Source organism: Rosa chinensis, chromosome 2 (genome assembly GCF_002994745.2).
Source record: "Rosa chinensis cultivar Old Blush chromosome 2, RchiOBHm-V2, whole genome shotgun sequence".
Lineage (NCBI taxonomy): Eukaryota > Viridiplantae > Streptophyta > Magnoliopsida > Rosales > Rosaceae > Rosa > Rosa chinensis.
In genome coordinates this window covers 59,906,601-59,923,854 of record NC_037089.1, presented here as the reverse complement: position 1 = coordinate 59,923,854, position 17,254 = coordinate 59,906,601, and the positions used below count along the sequence as shown (strand labels likewise).

Sequence of the window (17,254 nt, the reverse complement as noted above, 5' to 3'; positions counted from 1 at the left end):
CCCACAGGTTTTGAACCCAAGACCAATCAAGCCTAACAACTTAAGGTAAAGTGGCCAACTGAACTGAACAACTATTCAATAACTCCCAATATTCTTGACCTATATATTTATCTAAAGCCATTACAAAATTGAATTCAGAGGCCTTCGAAAATAGGAGGCCTTGTGCGGGTGCTCCATTTGAACACCCCCAGGGTCAGCCCTGGTGTCTCTACACTTGCCAGGAGGATGATCATTAGTTTTAGTAGTAATGTATATTATAGTTTGCATGCGAGTACTGCTGTTAGTTTGTTTTTTTTTTCATTTTTTTTTAATGACAAAAATACAACAACAGAATACTGAAACACAAAATCTCGAGAAACACCCATTCCTCGCTGATCCAATTGGAACGATGGAGACACAAAAATGGGAAAACAAAAAAACCATGCAGAATTATTCTGAGAATTATGAGCTAAATATGCTACATGATCCGCTATAAAGTTGGCCTCCCAATATATGTGCTGAAAAAAGATAGAATTGAATTGTTGAGCTAGACTGCTTGATGTCTTGAACCAATAGCTTAATCTGCCAATGAACTTGACATTTCCCTTGAAGATAGTCGATTAGCAGCTTAGAATATCCTTCAACAGCAATATTGGAGTAATGATGTAGTAAAGCAGTATGTAATCTATCTCTTAAAGCAGTTGCTTCTGCAACAAGCACATTAGCAAGACCTAACTCTTTGTTAGCAGCAAATAAAGGGTTTCCATCTGAGTCACGAATAACAAAACCGATAGTGCTACTGTTATGAAAACACTAGATGGAACAAATATGAAATAGATCAACAGAATCAAACACACACAAATTTGACACAAGTGTTTGTCGACACAGTGTAAACCTCACCACTGAGGAAACTTCACTACGTGGCTTGTAACACAGCCAACACGAATAGCAAATCCACTATGAATCAAGAAGATTACAATATACAAGTAGTGGTATCCAACACAACCACATTGACTAGCACCAATGCTAACTTGTTTTACAACTAGTTAATCTATTCTAAGCACTGCTTGATTTGATCTTTGCTAAATAGGAGAAATTGAACACGTCTTCTGAATCAGCCTTGTCTTGAAGCCTCACTGATCTCAAGCACTATGAAAGTGATGAATGTAGTGAACAAGCAAATGAAACAATCACAAATATCAAAGAGAGTTTTTGTAAAACTGGTTTATGCAGACTATGCAACACATATTAAATTTCTTAGTAAAAACTCTAACACTGAAATGTAATTTCAAAACCTTTTATTGAAGAAAGAGACTCCCCCTCAATCCGATCACATTGATCACTGATTGAGATAAACTTGAAAAGGGTTTCGAAACCGATTGAGAGACTCTATCAATCCTAACTGACAAACTACAACAAATATCTTTTACCTGATAAGTATTTTAAACAGCCTTGAATGCAGATAAGATTTTTGAAATCTTTTACTAAACTTCAGATTGAATTGCATAACCATTTAGATCCACAATATCAGCCAAGGTTGTATGCCAAACAAAATGAGATGCATATTACAATTCCTTGATTTGTGCAGTCTTGAATGTACAAGTCTTCATGTCAAACATTGCCACTGCTTTGCTGGAACCTTCATCTCCTAGAGCAACCAGGAAAGATAAAGGAGAAGAGTTCTCTTGGTCCTTCGGTTCTGCAGACTCCTAGTGCTCTTAGGAGAATTCATGTGTTGAATAGAAACATGCCAATATGCTTACATGTTAGTTTAATTATGTGCTTTGCATATATTTTGTTTCTCAATAAAGTTTGAGTATTTAGCTGCAGTGTAATGTAGGGGACGATTTGCTGAGTACACCTAAAACTGTAATATTTCGCCGCATACAAAAATTATAACTATACTACAGTAGAATGGGGTTTGGTACTGTTCATTCAACAGTGAGTGGACTGTTTTTCCCCTGCCTCCTCTCTGTTTTTTACGACTAATGTTAAGTGGCTTTCTTGGTTTTGTGAATTTTGATTCTGAAAGTGATCTAAATTTTGAGTCTTTTCTACTGCCGTTGTTCTTTTTATTTTTTATACCTGAAACAGAGTAGCATCTAATTGGAGCAGATCCTGTATGAGTCCAGATGACAATTATGTTGTTAGAGTTGTAAGTGACATTTCTTACTCTGACATGTTTTCTTCTAAGTTTAAGATCATATATCAAACTCTACTTCAACTACTTCTTTTAGGTTTTGGGTTTAGAAAGGGCAGACACCAACGAGTCTGATACACAAGTATTGAATTCTGTGAGTGCTACTTATACATCACTTCATAATTAGAATTCTGTGCTTTGAAGAGTATTCTGATTAGGATCCACTCTTTTACATGCCTAATATTATTTATTGCTCTCAATTCTGAGGCACCATAGCTCAGAATATATTGATGAACGGCATCGGCATAGACATGAGGTTAGTTGTAAGCTCAGTTCCATGTAGTCGACAGGGTATGGTACTCTAATGCAGGTAAATCCAGATGTCATTGGAATTCTTGAAGAAACTGGCCTAAAATTTGTAGGGAAGGACCGAAAGGATGACAGCGGAAGAAGAATGGAAGTGGCTTTTCTACTGGTATGATGTTTGGCTGCCTTAGAAAGTGTTCACTTTGGTTCTTAGCGGTTCACAAAATATCTGAAATTTTTGGTTTCTGAAATAGAACCAACACCTGCAAATGAATTTTGGAAGATAGCATTTATATATAGATAAGAGGTATATATAACAGGTCTCTTGCTCTATATTGGCACTGAAGACCGAATAATTATTGAAAGGCAAATAGAAGACAAACTAAAAAAATTTAAGCAACAGATAGATCTCGATCTAGGCTAGCTGCAAGCGTTTCATGGTGGAACCAGTGAAACCTAGCTTGAAGTAGCAAAGCAAGCAACAGATCTGGATCTAGGCTAGTATTTGATCGAATGCGGATCCGGTCTTCATGTAGTTCTTGCCGCTCTGCTGAAGCTGAATGTACTCCTTGTAGTTCATGGCAAGGTACTTGGGAGGTTTGCCATCTTTTTCACACAGCTCTGGAGCTGGAGCAATAGTTGTATCTACAGAAGGTCCATGTGGTATAGCTATTGATATCCTCGTTGCTTTGTTGTTCACAGTCGCCCTGTGCATCACACTCTTGTATTTACCGTTGGTAAGAATCTGCAATCATTCAGTTACACGTTATTGGCTCAGTGAAAAAACGTGCTTCTACCGCTTTCAGACAAGCTAGGTACAAGGTACAAAGTGGGTCATTATTTTTGTACGCGTGCAACATTACTGATCAATAATTTAGTGTCATTATTGATCCCTAAAGCTTCAATGTTCTCCCCTAAACATCCCATCGATCTAAAAGCTAAACCGAGGAAAAGGTGCTGCTTAATCACTGTACGTATGCATGTGAGATTCTCAAATTTTAATAAATGCGTGTCTATCTGGTTTTCCATTAATTAGTACCTGCATTTGATCAGCAAGGTTAACAAAAAGCCCATTGGCAGGGCCGTTAACGGTGAGCCATTTTCCGTTGTGTTCGACTTGGAGACCGGTCATCTCATTCTGGATGAGGAGTGTGACTAGACCGTGATCGGTGTGATGTGGTATACCAATGGCCTGTTCCGGCTGAGGGCAAGGAGGATAGAAGTTCCCGGCCAGCAATTGTAAGCCACGGTCCATGTTCATCTTTTCGTATATGTAATTCGGCTCCAATCCCAGGCTTTCAGATATTGCTTTTATGATTTCTAGTGCCACTTCTCTTGTTCTTTTGCCAAACTCCATTGAAACCTCACTAAAACAAATTAAAGACAACAATTAATATATCAATTAATGAACACGTACGACTGGTATATACCATGAAAAACAAAACGCAAATAAGTATCGAGGTTCTAAAAATCCCAAAGAGAGATAGATCCCAATCTCTATCTTCTTCTCTCTCCATCTCTGCGTGAATATATCTCTACGACTCTACCCACAATTTTTCTCTTCTGCTCTTCTTCAACCCCAAACCCATATCTCCTCTTTCTCTCATTTCTCTCTGTTTCAGACCCAAAAAGCTATCGACTTTGAAATCCCTTCAAACCCCTCCAAAGCTGCTGTGCCATCCACCCTCCTCTCAAATCTTCCCACCAAAACCATCTCAGCATCTCTCTCCCAGACCCGTATCTCTCTCTCTCTCTCTCTTTTCCAAGGTAGTGAAGCTCGGAAGTGAAAATACCTGAAGGTAGCCGGTTTGTAGAGGGAGTAAAACTCAGGATGTGTTCTGACCTTGAAGAAGTCCCTCCAGAGAAGGACCTTATCCAAGGCCAGGTTATAGCTGGTACCATACTTGAACATTTCTAGCACATCATTCCCTGATTTGAATTCCTTTTTCTCCTCGTCTGGAAGACTGAAGAAGCCGTGACAGGCGTCAATCATGGCCTTCATTAGGCTCTCTGGCACTCCGTGGTTAATTGCCTGCAGGTTAATCAAGTACTTATTAAAATCATCTATTCTCCACAATAAGGTAGCTATCTAGCTAGACTTAATATAACTCATCAGCCAAAGTATCATGTACGTACTATGAAGAAGCCCCATTCTTGACAAATTTTGACGAGGTCATGGATGATTTGGGAGCGTTGTTCAGGAGTACCAGATGTGAGGAGTGACATATCGATGATTGGAATTGCGAATTCGGGATCGTTTGGATCTGCTTCCTCATTGGGGTTTCTGTTGAAGGCATAGGCAGAAGGGACAGAGTTTAGAGCAGAGGACTCGGCTAGTGATTTGATGCTGGTAACAGATGAGGGGGTCTCTAAGGCCTGAGCAACTGCAGCCATGGGAAAGAGAGCTTAGCTAGATAGCTAGCAAGTATATCAATCAATCAAGAGAGAGAGAAAGAGAGAGAGATGGAGTTGAGTTTTGTTATGGAGGTGGATGAAAATGTAGCTCAATTTATAGGCAGAACAACAAATTCCACGTTGTTATTGACCGAATAAAGTATTATATGGATTCTAGTGCCGCCCATCGGAATGTACTTTATATATTTTACGTTTTTATTATAGTCACTGCCGGTGTTGTTCAGCTACAAGCAGAACAACTGATACATTATATTAGATTATTAGTACAAACGGCAGTCGAGGCTCTAGATGATGAGAAAAATAAATTATTTTGTATACAAGCACATGTAATGTGTTGTCATTTTAAGGTGACTCGTCATGATCGGGCAAGACTGACTATTCGATCTAAATTAAAATTGGTAGAAAAATAAATTGCCAAGTATCATTCAAATTAAACTCGGTAGAAATTTAGGCTTATTATGAGTATGACCCGATTGACTTGGGAGTTAGGTTTCATTTTTTATTGTTGGTCTTCATTTTTATTTTTTTTTACGAAAGAATAATGGGTTTATTTCTTTATTGTTTCTGTTTGAATAGAAAAGATCGCAAAGTGTACTTACATGAGCATTTACCAAGCATAATTAGTTATAATGAGCCACGCTCATGCTACCGCCAGCGGTACCAACTCCCACAAGCGGAGTGACCTACGGAAACATAGCCAAGCAGGCTACCAACTGAGCCCCTGCTCACCCCCAGATCATCGCAGACTCGCCACGTCAAGATGGCATCAGAAGCTCAAAAAGCTAGGAACTGAAACATATCAGTCCCACATCGAAAACATGGAAGAGGTTAGCCTCTTCCCCACTTATAAAAGGTTATCTCATCTCTCCTCATTAATTACGCATTTACTACTTACCGACTGTTATTCTGTCAATACAAATACATTGACTAACTTAGGCATCGGAGAAGAGAAGACCGCCCAACGCGGTCTCCCTCTGACGTCTTTTGTATTTCTTGACAGGCAGCGGAAGCTCTGAGAATATCATAAGTAGCAGTCCGCCCATTGGACCAGCGTTAACCAAGGTTTAGCCATCGCTGAATCTTAGACATTAACACAAAGAAATAAGGACCCTGTTGTTCATTTATTTTTCTTCAGGGCTCTATTTTTCTTTGCTCTGAGCTTAATATTAAAAGGTGGGCCATTGGTCATCATACATATGCTGAGATAAGTCCGTTGTATTCCTGGTTTGATGAAGGTGAAGCATCTTTGGAAGATGATAATTTTTTAAGTCTCTCTCAAAGTCTCAAAATAAAAAATTGAAGGCCAAGAGAGATTTACGAAATCCTTACTCTACCTGTAATTGGACGCCCGTTGTGCGTCTTTATCTTTGATTCAATCGGCTCTGCTTAATTTTACTTATGTTTGGTTGCCTTTTGATTTAATTGTTTTTTTCTGAGGGCTCTTGGCTTCATGTCCCCCCTTATGTGCTATCTCTTTTATTTAATACATTATTTCGATCGCCCAAAAAAAAAAGGTGAGTGTGCTAGGTAGTTTGCTCTTTATATTTTATATATATATATATATATATTTTTTTTTTTTAAGAGTAAGAGTATTTGTTCTTTATAGTGTATTCTAAGTAACAATTATTACCGTTGATCATTATGGGTGTGTCATTATTGTACTGCTTGCTGAACTTGCATAACGAATGACATTTTTAATTTAAAAAAAAAAAGTAGAAATTTAAAAAGCTGGTTGGAGAAATGAAAATCATACAAAAAGTTGGAAACTAAATTGATTATAGCCTTATAAGTAACCAATACTGTTAATATAGTAAAGAAAGAAACAACATAAAAGTCACATGAAGGAGTTGAACCTTTTAGTCTCTCTAGACTTCGTTATAAAAAAATGAGAAGTGAAAGTCACATGAAAGTGATTGTGGAGTTGTGGAAACTTGACCAAAAGGAAATGAGATGGATGAGTAATGAGTTTCCAACCACCTGTGGTTTAGAATATTGACGCTACATTTGACCTTTCAACTCCGTTATTTGTTGGATAATTTAACTGTGAGACGCCATATAAATTAAAAGTTTCCAGTCAAACTGAGTACAGCCCGCCAACACTGGAAAATATCCAACACTGGAAAATATGAATGGCGATGATAGGCCAAATCCACACAATCGGAAGAAGCACGTGGTATTCTCTTTGTCTCTTTGTTACCTCAACTCGAATTTCATGGCTGTGTTTGAACAATTATATAAATAATGCGACGTTTAGATTGAATTCATTGAAATCACTACCTACCAAACCAAGTCAATTTCATATTTGGTGAGCTGAAGATTGGAGAAAGAAACTATGCATTCAAATGTTACAGACTTCGGTCAAATTACAATGGGAATGTGGTTTATAACGTAAAAATGAGAATTTCACAAATGGTCACTCAAGTATGACTCATTTGACAATTTGATTACTCAATTTTCATATATATTACTTTGAACACTTCACTATTACTCTATCAATCACTTTAGTCATCGAATTGACATTTTGTCTCACTTTAGTCGCTTCTCCCAATCATTCCAATTCAGACTTCTCAAATTTTCATGATTGATTAGACGAAAATATCATTGATATTGTGAGTTTGTAACAAATAAAGTTTTATTTTTAATGAAAAAATTAACGGAGTTATTAAAGTGAATAATAGAGTTAAAGTTGAGTGACCAAAGTGATATATTTAAAAAGTGAGTGACCAAAGTGTTGAAAAGGTAAAAATTGAGTGACTATTTGTGATATTCTCCTAAGTTTATATTTCCACTTTTTATTTTTGCTTTTGAAAGTGAAAATAAATGGATATCACTACAATCCATTGGTTTGGAATAATTATGTAAAGATGGCTACATCCCATTCGTTTGTAAGACTAGTACATCACAATTTTATACTTGCAAACCACAATCTTTGTTCGAAATCGATTGAAATATCTGTGAAATCTCCGATACATCCTCGGTATATTATAGAGGGAAAATATCTTAATTTTCACAATTTTTGTGAAAATTTCTCTGATATTGTCTAATATCTTCGATATATAAGATATTTAGGATATATTCTGATAAAATGTCTATAAAATCTGACGAGAAAAACAAAAAATTAAAAAGTTACTCAGTTATTCATAACGAAACTACATTATGCAATATGGAGGTTATGTGGGGGTGTAAAATTTTATGAACGGAATGGTTTCTAGTCAGGAAATGGCCTAATAGAGAGGCAATGCAACCTGTTTGGAAAAATGCCTCTGGGTGAAACCTCTCAAAGCGGATTTGGGTGAGACGAATTCCTTTATGAGTGAGGAGAAGTCCTTTAAAACTGAATCTAGGTGAGAAGTAATTCCCTAAAGGCGAATATGTGTGAGGAGAAATCCCCTCAAGACGAATTTAGGTGAAGAGTAATCCCCTCGAGGGAAATCTAAGTGAGGAGTAATCCCCTTAGTAGAGAATACGAGTGAGGAGAAATTTCCTCATGACGAATATGACATATATTGTCTAGAATTCATACAATATAGGGGAAATAGTCGACAACTCCAAAAAGATCTATGACTATTATGTCCATCACTGCAATTATTCATTCTATATAGGTCATATGTCTTGATCTGATTATTGTACTTTCGTAGTCAGCGAGCAACTTTTTAACCACCTAAAGTCGTTTTTTGGATGTAAATAAAGTTGAAATTCATATATTTTTTTGAAGGGCTAAATACTAGTTAGTACCTTGTGGTTTAGGTCCAAAATCAATTCAGTCTCTGGACTCCTAATTTCATCAAAAACACCCCTGCACTTTCAATTTTGATCTAATAGGTCCAATTCGTTAATATTTTGTTATGGGTTCAAGTTATAGTTGGATTATTTGTTGAAAAACTATTTGTTTTTAATAGTATGACTCACTCCTAAATTGACTATGCAGACCACCTCGACACCACATCATAAAACACAGGCCATATATGAGCCAAGTTAACAAGTTAAATAACTCAATTGTCGGAAAACTAACAAATTGGACCTATTAGATCAAAATTGAAAGTGCAGGGTGCTTTTGATGAAATTAGAAGTTCAGGGACTGAATTGATTTTGGACCTAAACCATAGGGTAGTAATTTGTATTTAGCTCTTTTTTGAATCAATGAAAGAACTTTTAATTAGAAGAAAAACTCAATTGAGTTTGTCACAATCATGCTGCAGCACATCAAGAATACTTGTAGGGGCATGATCTATCCAAACATCCCTTATCTCTGCCTTAAAACCTAAGGCTACTAGGCAGTGAACTACCACCACTATGCCAAAAAACTTATCAGACGATGCACAAAAACTGTTGTGTGATTTGGAGTGCCACCATTGTAGAGCGAGCCGTTGTCTGAGAAACACACAGGCAACGGGTATGTGTTATAACTGTTGTGTGATGGCTCAGCAGATGCCAGGTGTAGCTGCCCAACTATTGAGGCGCTGCTTTCAAACAACAGAATTTTTTTAAATCCGTTGTTTGTTAAGCCTTATCAGACAACGAGGTTCTAGTGCTTTATGTTGTGTGAGAGTAAATTAGAAGACTTATTTTTTGAAAAAACCATTTTCTGATAAATGAGAAATCTGTTGTATGATCATTTAAACATTCATTTTACCTAATGAACAGTAGTGATCAAATGGAAATAAAATTTGATGCAAACAATCAAATGAACTAATAGTACTCCAACCCATATTTTAAAGTTCAAAGTACATTGGATCTACCAAGATACAATTCGTATTAGTCATTGTTCCACAAAATCATGAATCGGTGACAATTTATTGTTTAACATTGTATCCGGGACAAAGACATTAAGTGTACTAGAAATGGATCATTGTTTATTGGACTATTTATGATTGCTTGCCCACTTCGGCCATGACTAATGCTTGCTCCTGCAGCTCCTCTTTTTTTTCTTCTGCTTCTGCTACCACATCAACTTGTTTCAAGAAGCTGCATACAATACTCCTACATCAAAAGCCACACTACCCATGAGCAACATGACAAAATGACACAAGCAAGAAGCTGTAGAGAAAGACAAAATACAAAGACTTATATTTACATATGGTATTACGAACTAAGCACTTGTGTCCGCAAGATAAGATCAAATTTTTTTCCAGATGCAAATGACTACCAAAACAAACAAACGTAACAGTAAATACACTCCCAGTTTCTAAAGTGTTAAAGGGTATAGGAAAACAAAAACATGCCATTTTAGAGTTATCTGAAACATTTCAGTCCAGCATACAAACATGGGCTCTTCTAAAAGAATGAGGTTAACAACATCTATGGTTTTATACTTTCACAACATAAATAAAAAGTTCACCGCATTTCACAACTTTGAACTCCACTCTCATAATCATCAGTCACCACATTATGGTTATTAAACCAATCACATCCAACATGATAACAAGAACTCAATGTAAATAGAATAATCAATATCCAGTCACTTCTGTACAAGGAAGATTGTCTAAATGTGTTACAAAAAACAAACGGTCTCAAGTAGCTCCCTCAACACCTAACAGAACATAAATACACCTTTGAATTAGGTTTCATAATTCAAGTTATGTTTCAAGAAGAAAGAAACAAAAATAGACATAATCACAAAAATTGCAATCTCCACTCGATAAGAAAATCAACTTGATTGACAATAAAGCAAACACTTAGTGTCGCATACTAACAAAGAAAATAGATGCATATGAAAGATGTGAATAACAAAACAAAGAAAGAGAGAGACTTTTGAGGAGAGAAGGAAGCTAAAATACCAAAGTTATTCAAAAGTTTAGTACCCAAACCAATAATAGTTACGTGTGAAGAAATTTGGGAAAAGAACAAAGTGAGCTGTAGACAAAATTATAAGTTTGAAGAGCAAAACATGACAGAAAATAAGAACTAATTTCTCAAACACCTCTAGATTATGTTGAAAAGCACCCAAGGACAGAAACTCAGAAGCTAAACTAATTGAACTCAAAGTTAAAACTGAGATGTCAACTCATTTTTCAATCCTCCCAAAAGAAGAAGAGAAAGTAACCAAAGAAAATCACTTGACCTTGGAAAAAAATGGAGAAAAGTCAATTTCTTCCTCCTGTCGATATTCTTCCAGACCCCCCCCCCCCCCCTCTCTCTTTCTCTCTCTTTCTCTCTTTCTAGATAAGATCAAATTACCAATCCGGGTAACAAAAACTCACCCAAAAGAAAAACTCTTCAAAATGAAATTTCTCATTTTTTTTTAAAACTTTTGTAGTAGTTCTAAGAGTCAAAGATTTACCTATAAAATCCGAAAAACTACCAATATCTGGTAGAAGCCTCTATTTGGGTGGGAACGTGAATACATATACATAAGATCAAAGGTAGGAAATAATCCAGCCCTCTGCATTATAGGAGTGCATCGGGTAAGAGGACAAGAAAAATGTGGTGATGCTAAATGAGAAAACAAGATCTAGAAGTGGATGCATCGAAAAAGTAAAAGTCTAATGAGTGTTTTGTGAAAATTTCAATTGCTTTTTGTATCATAACATAAAAACCTCAAGGGTCATAGATGGTGATTTCAGTGATGAATGAAGAAGAGGCAGATCAGCTGCATCTAAACAAGTCACTTCACCAACACGAAACCTTGATTCATACCCGCCAGCTCTTCCTAAAATAAAAACTAGTAAGTCTATTGACACTACTACAAAAATCGAAACACACAACACTCATCACACAACGGAACAGAAATCCGCTGTTGTGTGTTAACACAAACTCTATCAGACAACGGTACAATTCTGTTTCTGTTGTGTGAATGTAAGCAAATTGAAAAAAAAAAATTAGGAAGATATCACACAACTGAGTTAAGACGTTTCTGTTGTGTAAATGGGAAGCTGATTTCCCTCCATTCTGAGCTCATAATTCCCTCTCAGAACAAGCTCACCAATATGGAATTTGAACTCTACACACAATAGCTTTTTTTTTATCCGTTGTGTGATTGAATGTTGTATGAAGTTCGAAAAATCCTACTAGGTGTACCTTGTGCAAGATGCAAAAATTTGTACAACAGATTGTTAAAGTTCTGTTGTCTGATCATGGAACTTGGTTGCAGAGCGCGGCAAAGTTTCACTCAAATCAAACATATGTAGGCATAGGCGGCAATTTTCCCTCCCCTTGTTTGTCCAAATTTTTACCTGTATACATTCACACAACAGATTCTTAACTATGCGTTGTCTGACAGACTTAAAAAAAAAAAAAAGTCACTAGCTTACCCACAACCACGTTTCAATAAACTTCTCTATCTTCCCCGACTCCCTCTCTCTCAATACTCCCTTATCTCTTTCACTCTGTCCTTTCCCTCACACCTTCGCCACCTTCCTCTCTAGGAAGATGTCGTCGCTAGCCAAGCCTTCTCTCACCGCCTCCTCCACTCCTAGGTCCGCCTACCCCACCTTCCTTGCTAACCTACGTGCATTTGCATGCACCCCATTCCTCAGTGCCTTGTCAAATCCCCGCAAGCTGTTACAGGAGATGCAGATCCTTGTCGTTATGGGTAAGTGAGAGAGAGTGGCGAAAGAACACAACACCTAGCCCCCGCCTAAAACCATTCCAATTTCCACTGCTCCCAAAACCTAGGGTTTCGATTTTTTGAATTTCTCAAATTTTCAAATTAGGGCTCTTAATTTTTCACCTGAAATGCATAAATGGTAGCTTCAGGAGAATCTATCTCACAACTTGTTCTTTAGATTCCACTTTATCATGGCTTTAATCCAACCCTATGCGATTATCAATCCTTATTTCAATTTGGCAGTGGGTCTATTTCCAGAATCGATTCTATTTGATTTGTGGTTTTTGTGTTTTGATATGATGTTTTCGATGTGATATTGTTGTTGTTGAGCCGAGATTTATGTTCATTCCATTTTGATCTAGGCCCTGCAAAGTAGACTTTTGGGATTTTGGGGTTTTCAGCAAGACGACGCAATCTCTCACTAGCTCTCCCTTTTTAACTCTACAATTGTGCATATATGGCCATGACTGCTCAGACCCAGGAATAGCTCATTGCCGCCTATCTCAAATAGCAAACCATCGATGTAAGCTTTAACTCTCTGTCAAGGTTAAGTCATTATATGGTGCTTTTTAGTGTAGAAATCCAATAATTGTTTATCAAAGTTTTAAGATTTGTAGGTGGGTATTATAAATGTTAACATGTGTTAAGATTGCAAAGATTCCAATCTTAACATTTACTCTAAGCTTTTGATATATCAAAGTTTGATAAACAATTATTCGATGGGTATCAAAGATTGCAATGATTGTAAATGTTAAGAATTATTCTTTTGAATTGAGCAGGTATGCCTTGTTTCAAATCAGATATGTGAGCTGTTGTTGCCATGGCGCTTCCTAATTTGCATTGTCTATCTTAAATGAGTATCAGAATTGCAAGTGTGATTAGTTTTTTATGTTTTAATGGGATAACTTATTGTATATAATCAGAATGATTATTCAGTTTTAGTTTAATAGTTTATATCTGAATTTTTGGCTCAAATGACTACTGTCATCTTCAACTTATTATCATCTTCAACTTGTTTCAGGTGATGCTTTTATCAGGGTATTTTGTGAGTGAATCTGCCATCGCATTATGCAGCTGGTTTGATATTGGTTGCGTGCTGCGCGGTGGTATGTCTTCATATGATATATACGTTTGTATTTATATCCTTCACTTCATCATCTTTCTCTCTGAAATTAATTTTTTTGTTTGTTGACTTCATGCAGGAACAACAAGTAACATTGTCACTTATATCGCACGGTATATATACTTTCTTCTTATTTAGTTATTTCTGTCAAAAGGCCTGGTTTTATTTCCTGTTGCTGAAAGTTCCAGTTTTCTGTCAATACTTTCTTAGGTCCAAATTGTCTATTTCAAAAAATATTTTTGTGTAAGCAGCATGTGGTACTCATCGCACTCCTCCATGTTGTGAGCAATAAAGTTTAGGCAAGTTCAATAAGTATAGTTATCTTCCTAGATAACTATACATAGATTTATGTATTTCAGCAATGAAAATTTTAGCACTTATCGTTCTTAAGGTCAATGTGTGCTGCTATGGTTATTCTAGTTCAGAAATTAGGTTAATTGTGAGAGTTGATGATACGAGCATGTACCAGAAAGTTGTTTTCACTTTGGATTGTTAGTGTTGTGAAAGCCTTGATCACTGTGGAATGATTTATTGTTTGATTTCCAAATACTATAGGGATATGCAGCTTGGGAGTTTACCAAGTAGGGGCTTAAGCCAGGCAAACTAGCAGTAATTTCCAAAGAGGCGGTATGGTAAATTTCACTTTGTTTATATCTAGTTGATTGTGGATTTTGAGATATTTTATTCCATTAGTTGTCAATTTTTTGAAGAGTACATCAGAAAATAGTTTATATGCATGATGACTGCCCACTTTTTACATTATTGAAGATATAACTTTCATCATTCATGTGGATGCCGTGCTTACTGATTGTACTTTATGTACAGACTAGTCACTATACTTTATATTATAGCTGCTGTTTCAAATATGTTTCTTTATAATGGCTATTGGTATGTTGTTTTTTTTTTTTTTTTAAATTATGAATCAATGATCATTTTGGTTCTAATTCTTCTAAAGCAATGCATCAGTGAGTGTATTAGCTTGTTGTATTGTTTATATGCAACTCTTTAATGTTCAAATTGCTCAATGTCATAGTTTATTAAGTAGTTGATCATCAATATTTTCCTAAGTTAGTTAGGATTCAAGTTAGTTGTTTTATATATGAATTAATGTATAATATATGATCCAAAAACACAAGTAAAGCCGTTTGGAAACTGTGGTGGAGTTACCTTAATTTTTCAGTCCACATTAATCTGATAAATGTATCTTTCACGTTGATATTTATCAGATTAAGGTGGACTTTAGGATTCAAAATCACAAAATTGTAGAATTCTGATACAGTTTAGATTTTCTGATAAATGTAGAAGGCATTCTCGCTGCAGGTTTTGCATCTTTGTAATGAAACATATCAATTTAGAGCTTAAAATCCTAAAGTCCACCTTATTTATCCTTCTGTATTTTATTTTTGTTTTTTTCATTGATTGTTTATATACTGCTTTTGAATTAAATATCAAGTGCCCCAATTGTTGTTTATTTGAAAACTGTGGCTCCCTGTTGCTTTTGGATTATCAATCATTCAAGTTAATCAAACTTGTGTAGAAGTAAAATCTTAAAAAAATTTCATCACAGTATTGTGAGCAGTTGCTTAGGCAATGAGTTGAGTAGGGATGAGTTTTCTTGGTTGCCTATCCGAATCGAATTTTCTTGCTGCATTTTTCTTGAGATTATATTGAAACTACTAGATTCTTTGATTAGTTCACATCACGGCTACTTTTGTTTTTTGTTTTTAATTCCATATGTGAATCTGCAATAGTGATAAGTAATCATAAATTTTCTCTTTGATAAGGAGTTATAAGCTAATATGGTGGTCAATCTTAGTGATTCTGTAGGGAGAATAAATCAAGAATTGTGGAGGAACGAACGATATGGGCTGCTTTATGAATTTAAGGACTCCACCCACCCCTAAATCTCTCATTCGCACCTAATTAACAAGTTGCTTACTTGATTCAGTTTAGGATTTCAAAGATTAAATCTTTCTGGTGGGAAAACAGAGAGTTTGTATACCTCTATTTACTTATTCGTTCTTTGTGTTCTCTTTGATTTGTTTTTTTTTATAGCACATACTGATTCGATAACTCATTTAAGTTGTCCAACTTGCAGGGTTATTCCTAGTCCTTTTTCATATGACACAAAGACTATGCCGGTATATGAGAGTGAGCACTGGGATGGAAGACATCAGAACCATAACCAAGGATACCTCCTCTGCTGTAATAATCCAAAGCTCAAGAAGCAACATAAATGAGTTGGAGTGGGATCTTAGAGCATAAGAAGCAAGTACTGTGGATTACCTCCTTTCAGCATGTGAGCTACCAAGTTTGATTCATGGGTCTAGCCAGCAGCTAGGAATAGCTAGGGATGCTTTTGATTCATGTGTTGGTAGAAGCTAGGAATGCTTTCTTGTTTGGTATATTATCTAGTAACTTGAATGTTTGGATGTTTGAAAAATGCTACTTGAATGATATGGATTAGTGTGGTTTTATATGCTAATATGGAGCATTTTTTTTTTTGGAAAGATATTCCAAGTATGAATTACATAATGAACAAATAACAGCTCCAAATAATGTTGTGAGAACCAAGCTCAAACAACAAACCTTACATTGCTCACACAATGGTTGATACAAAGAATTTGTTGTGTGAACTAACAACCAACAACAAAAGAAAAAAAATTCTGTTGTCTGAGATTAATATCACACAACAGAAATCAAATCATCTCTGTTGTCTGAGTAATCAACAGACAAGGGAGATAATTTTACTTCAGTTGTGTGTTACTTACCTCAGACAACAAATATTAAGTTATATCCGTTGTCTGTTATTAGTCTCAGACAACAAAGAATAAGTTATATCTGTTGTCTGTTATTAGTCTCAGACAACAAAGAATGAGTTATATCCGTTGTGTGTTATGAATCTCAGACAACAAAGAATGAGTTATATCTGTTGTGTGTTATGAATCTCAGACAACGACAAATTTCCTTTTCTGTTGTCTGACTGTGCCGCGGCATCCCCGCGCATGCCACGGCAGGCACATGCCTGCGCAGAATTCACACAACGGTGAAATCACCGTTGTCTGATTTTTTAATCACACAACACTCACTTATACCACGGTGAGTTTGGTCATCAGACAACAGAAATTCACCGTCGTCTGATGACCTTTTTGTAGTAGTGTGATAAATACAGAACTATTGTAAATATTTGTGGATAATCATGTAAATAGATGTTGAGTAATAGGGGCCTATCCCTATAGATCGGTGATTGATAGGTTGTAATTGTAGGAGTGATTGAATTGTAATTAAGCATTACCCTTTTGTGTACACCATGTAGTCCTATATAAGGCTCCTCATGGTAAGATGAATAATACGCACATTCTATTCTCTACGTCTAAACTCTCTCTCTTTCTCTCTCTCTCAAATTCTTTTATGTTCGTTTTACAACACGTTATCAGCACGACAAGCTCTAGAATTCAGATTGCAAGTTGCGGAGAAGAGGTGGTTCATCATTCAATCAAGAGAAGAGGTGAGTAACTCCTGAGTTATTGGATTGGCTGAGAAGACAACCTTCTCATTTCTGCACATATAAACTGAAGATTCGTCTGTTCTTCATCAAGTATTTTTCTTTCCAAAGTCTAATTTTATATTCATGCTTATTGAGCCTATTGATTGAATATAAAAAATCTCCATGATGCATGAACCCCAATCCTATCTGTTTATTTATTTGGTATATATATATATATATATATATATATATATATTC

General features: G+C 36.0%; 1 protein-coding gene across 1 annotated transcript; it reads right to left on the bottom strand.

The window, feature by feature from the left end:
* Positions 1–2,695: 2,695 nt before the first annotated feature.
* Positions 2,696–4,919, bottom strand: LOC112189045 (2-oxoglutarate-dependent dioxygenase 19). The gene is made up of 4 exons (XM_024328308.2): positions 4,562–4,919; positions 4,219–4,457; positions 3,465–3,792; positions 2,696–3,170 (listed from the first exon to the last, which is right to left on the bottom strand). The coding sequence occupies exons 1-4, from the start codon at positions 4,817–4,819 to the stop codon at positions 2,919–2,921; spliced, it is 1,077 nt and encodes a 358-aa protein (XP_024184076.1). The 5' UTR covers positions 4,820–4,919; the 3' UTR covers positions 2,696–2,918.
* Between the last annotated feature and the right edge of the window lie 12,335 nt (positions 4,920–17,254).

Excerpts from the sequence above, each read along its gene's own strand:
- LOC112189045 (XM_024328308.2), bottom strand. The coding sequence starts at position 4,819 with ATGGCTGCAGTTGCTCAGGCCTTAGAGACCCCCTCATCTGTTACCAGC. Across the intron at positions 4,458-4,561 it reads AAGAATGGGGCTTCTTCATA|GCAATTAACCACGGAGTGCC; the intron begins GTACGTACATGA and ends ATTAACCTGCAG. Across the intron at positions 3,171-3,464 it reads ACCTTGCTGATCAAATGCAG|ATTCTTACCAACGGTAAATA; the intron begins GTACTAATTAAT and ends GAATGATTGCAG.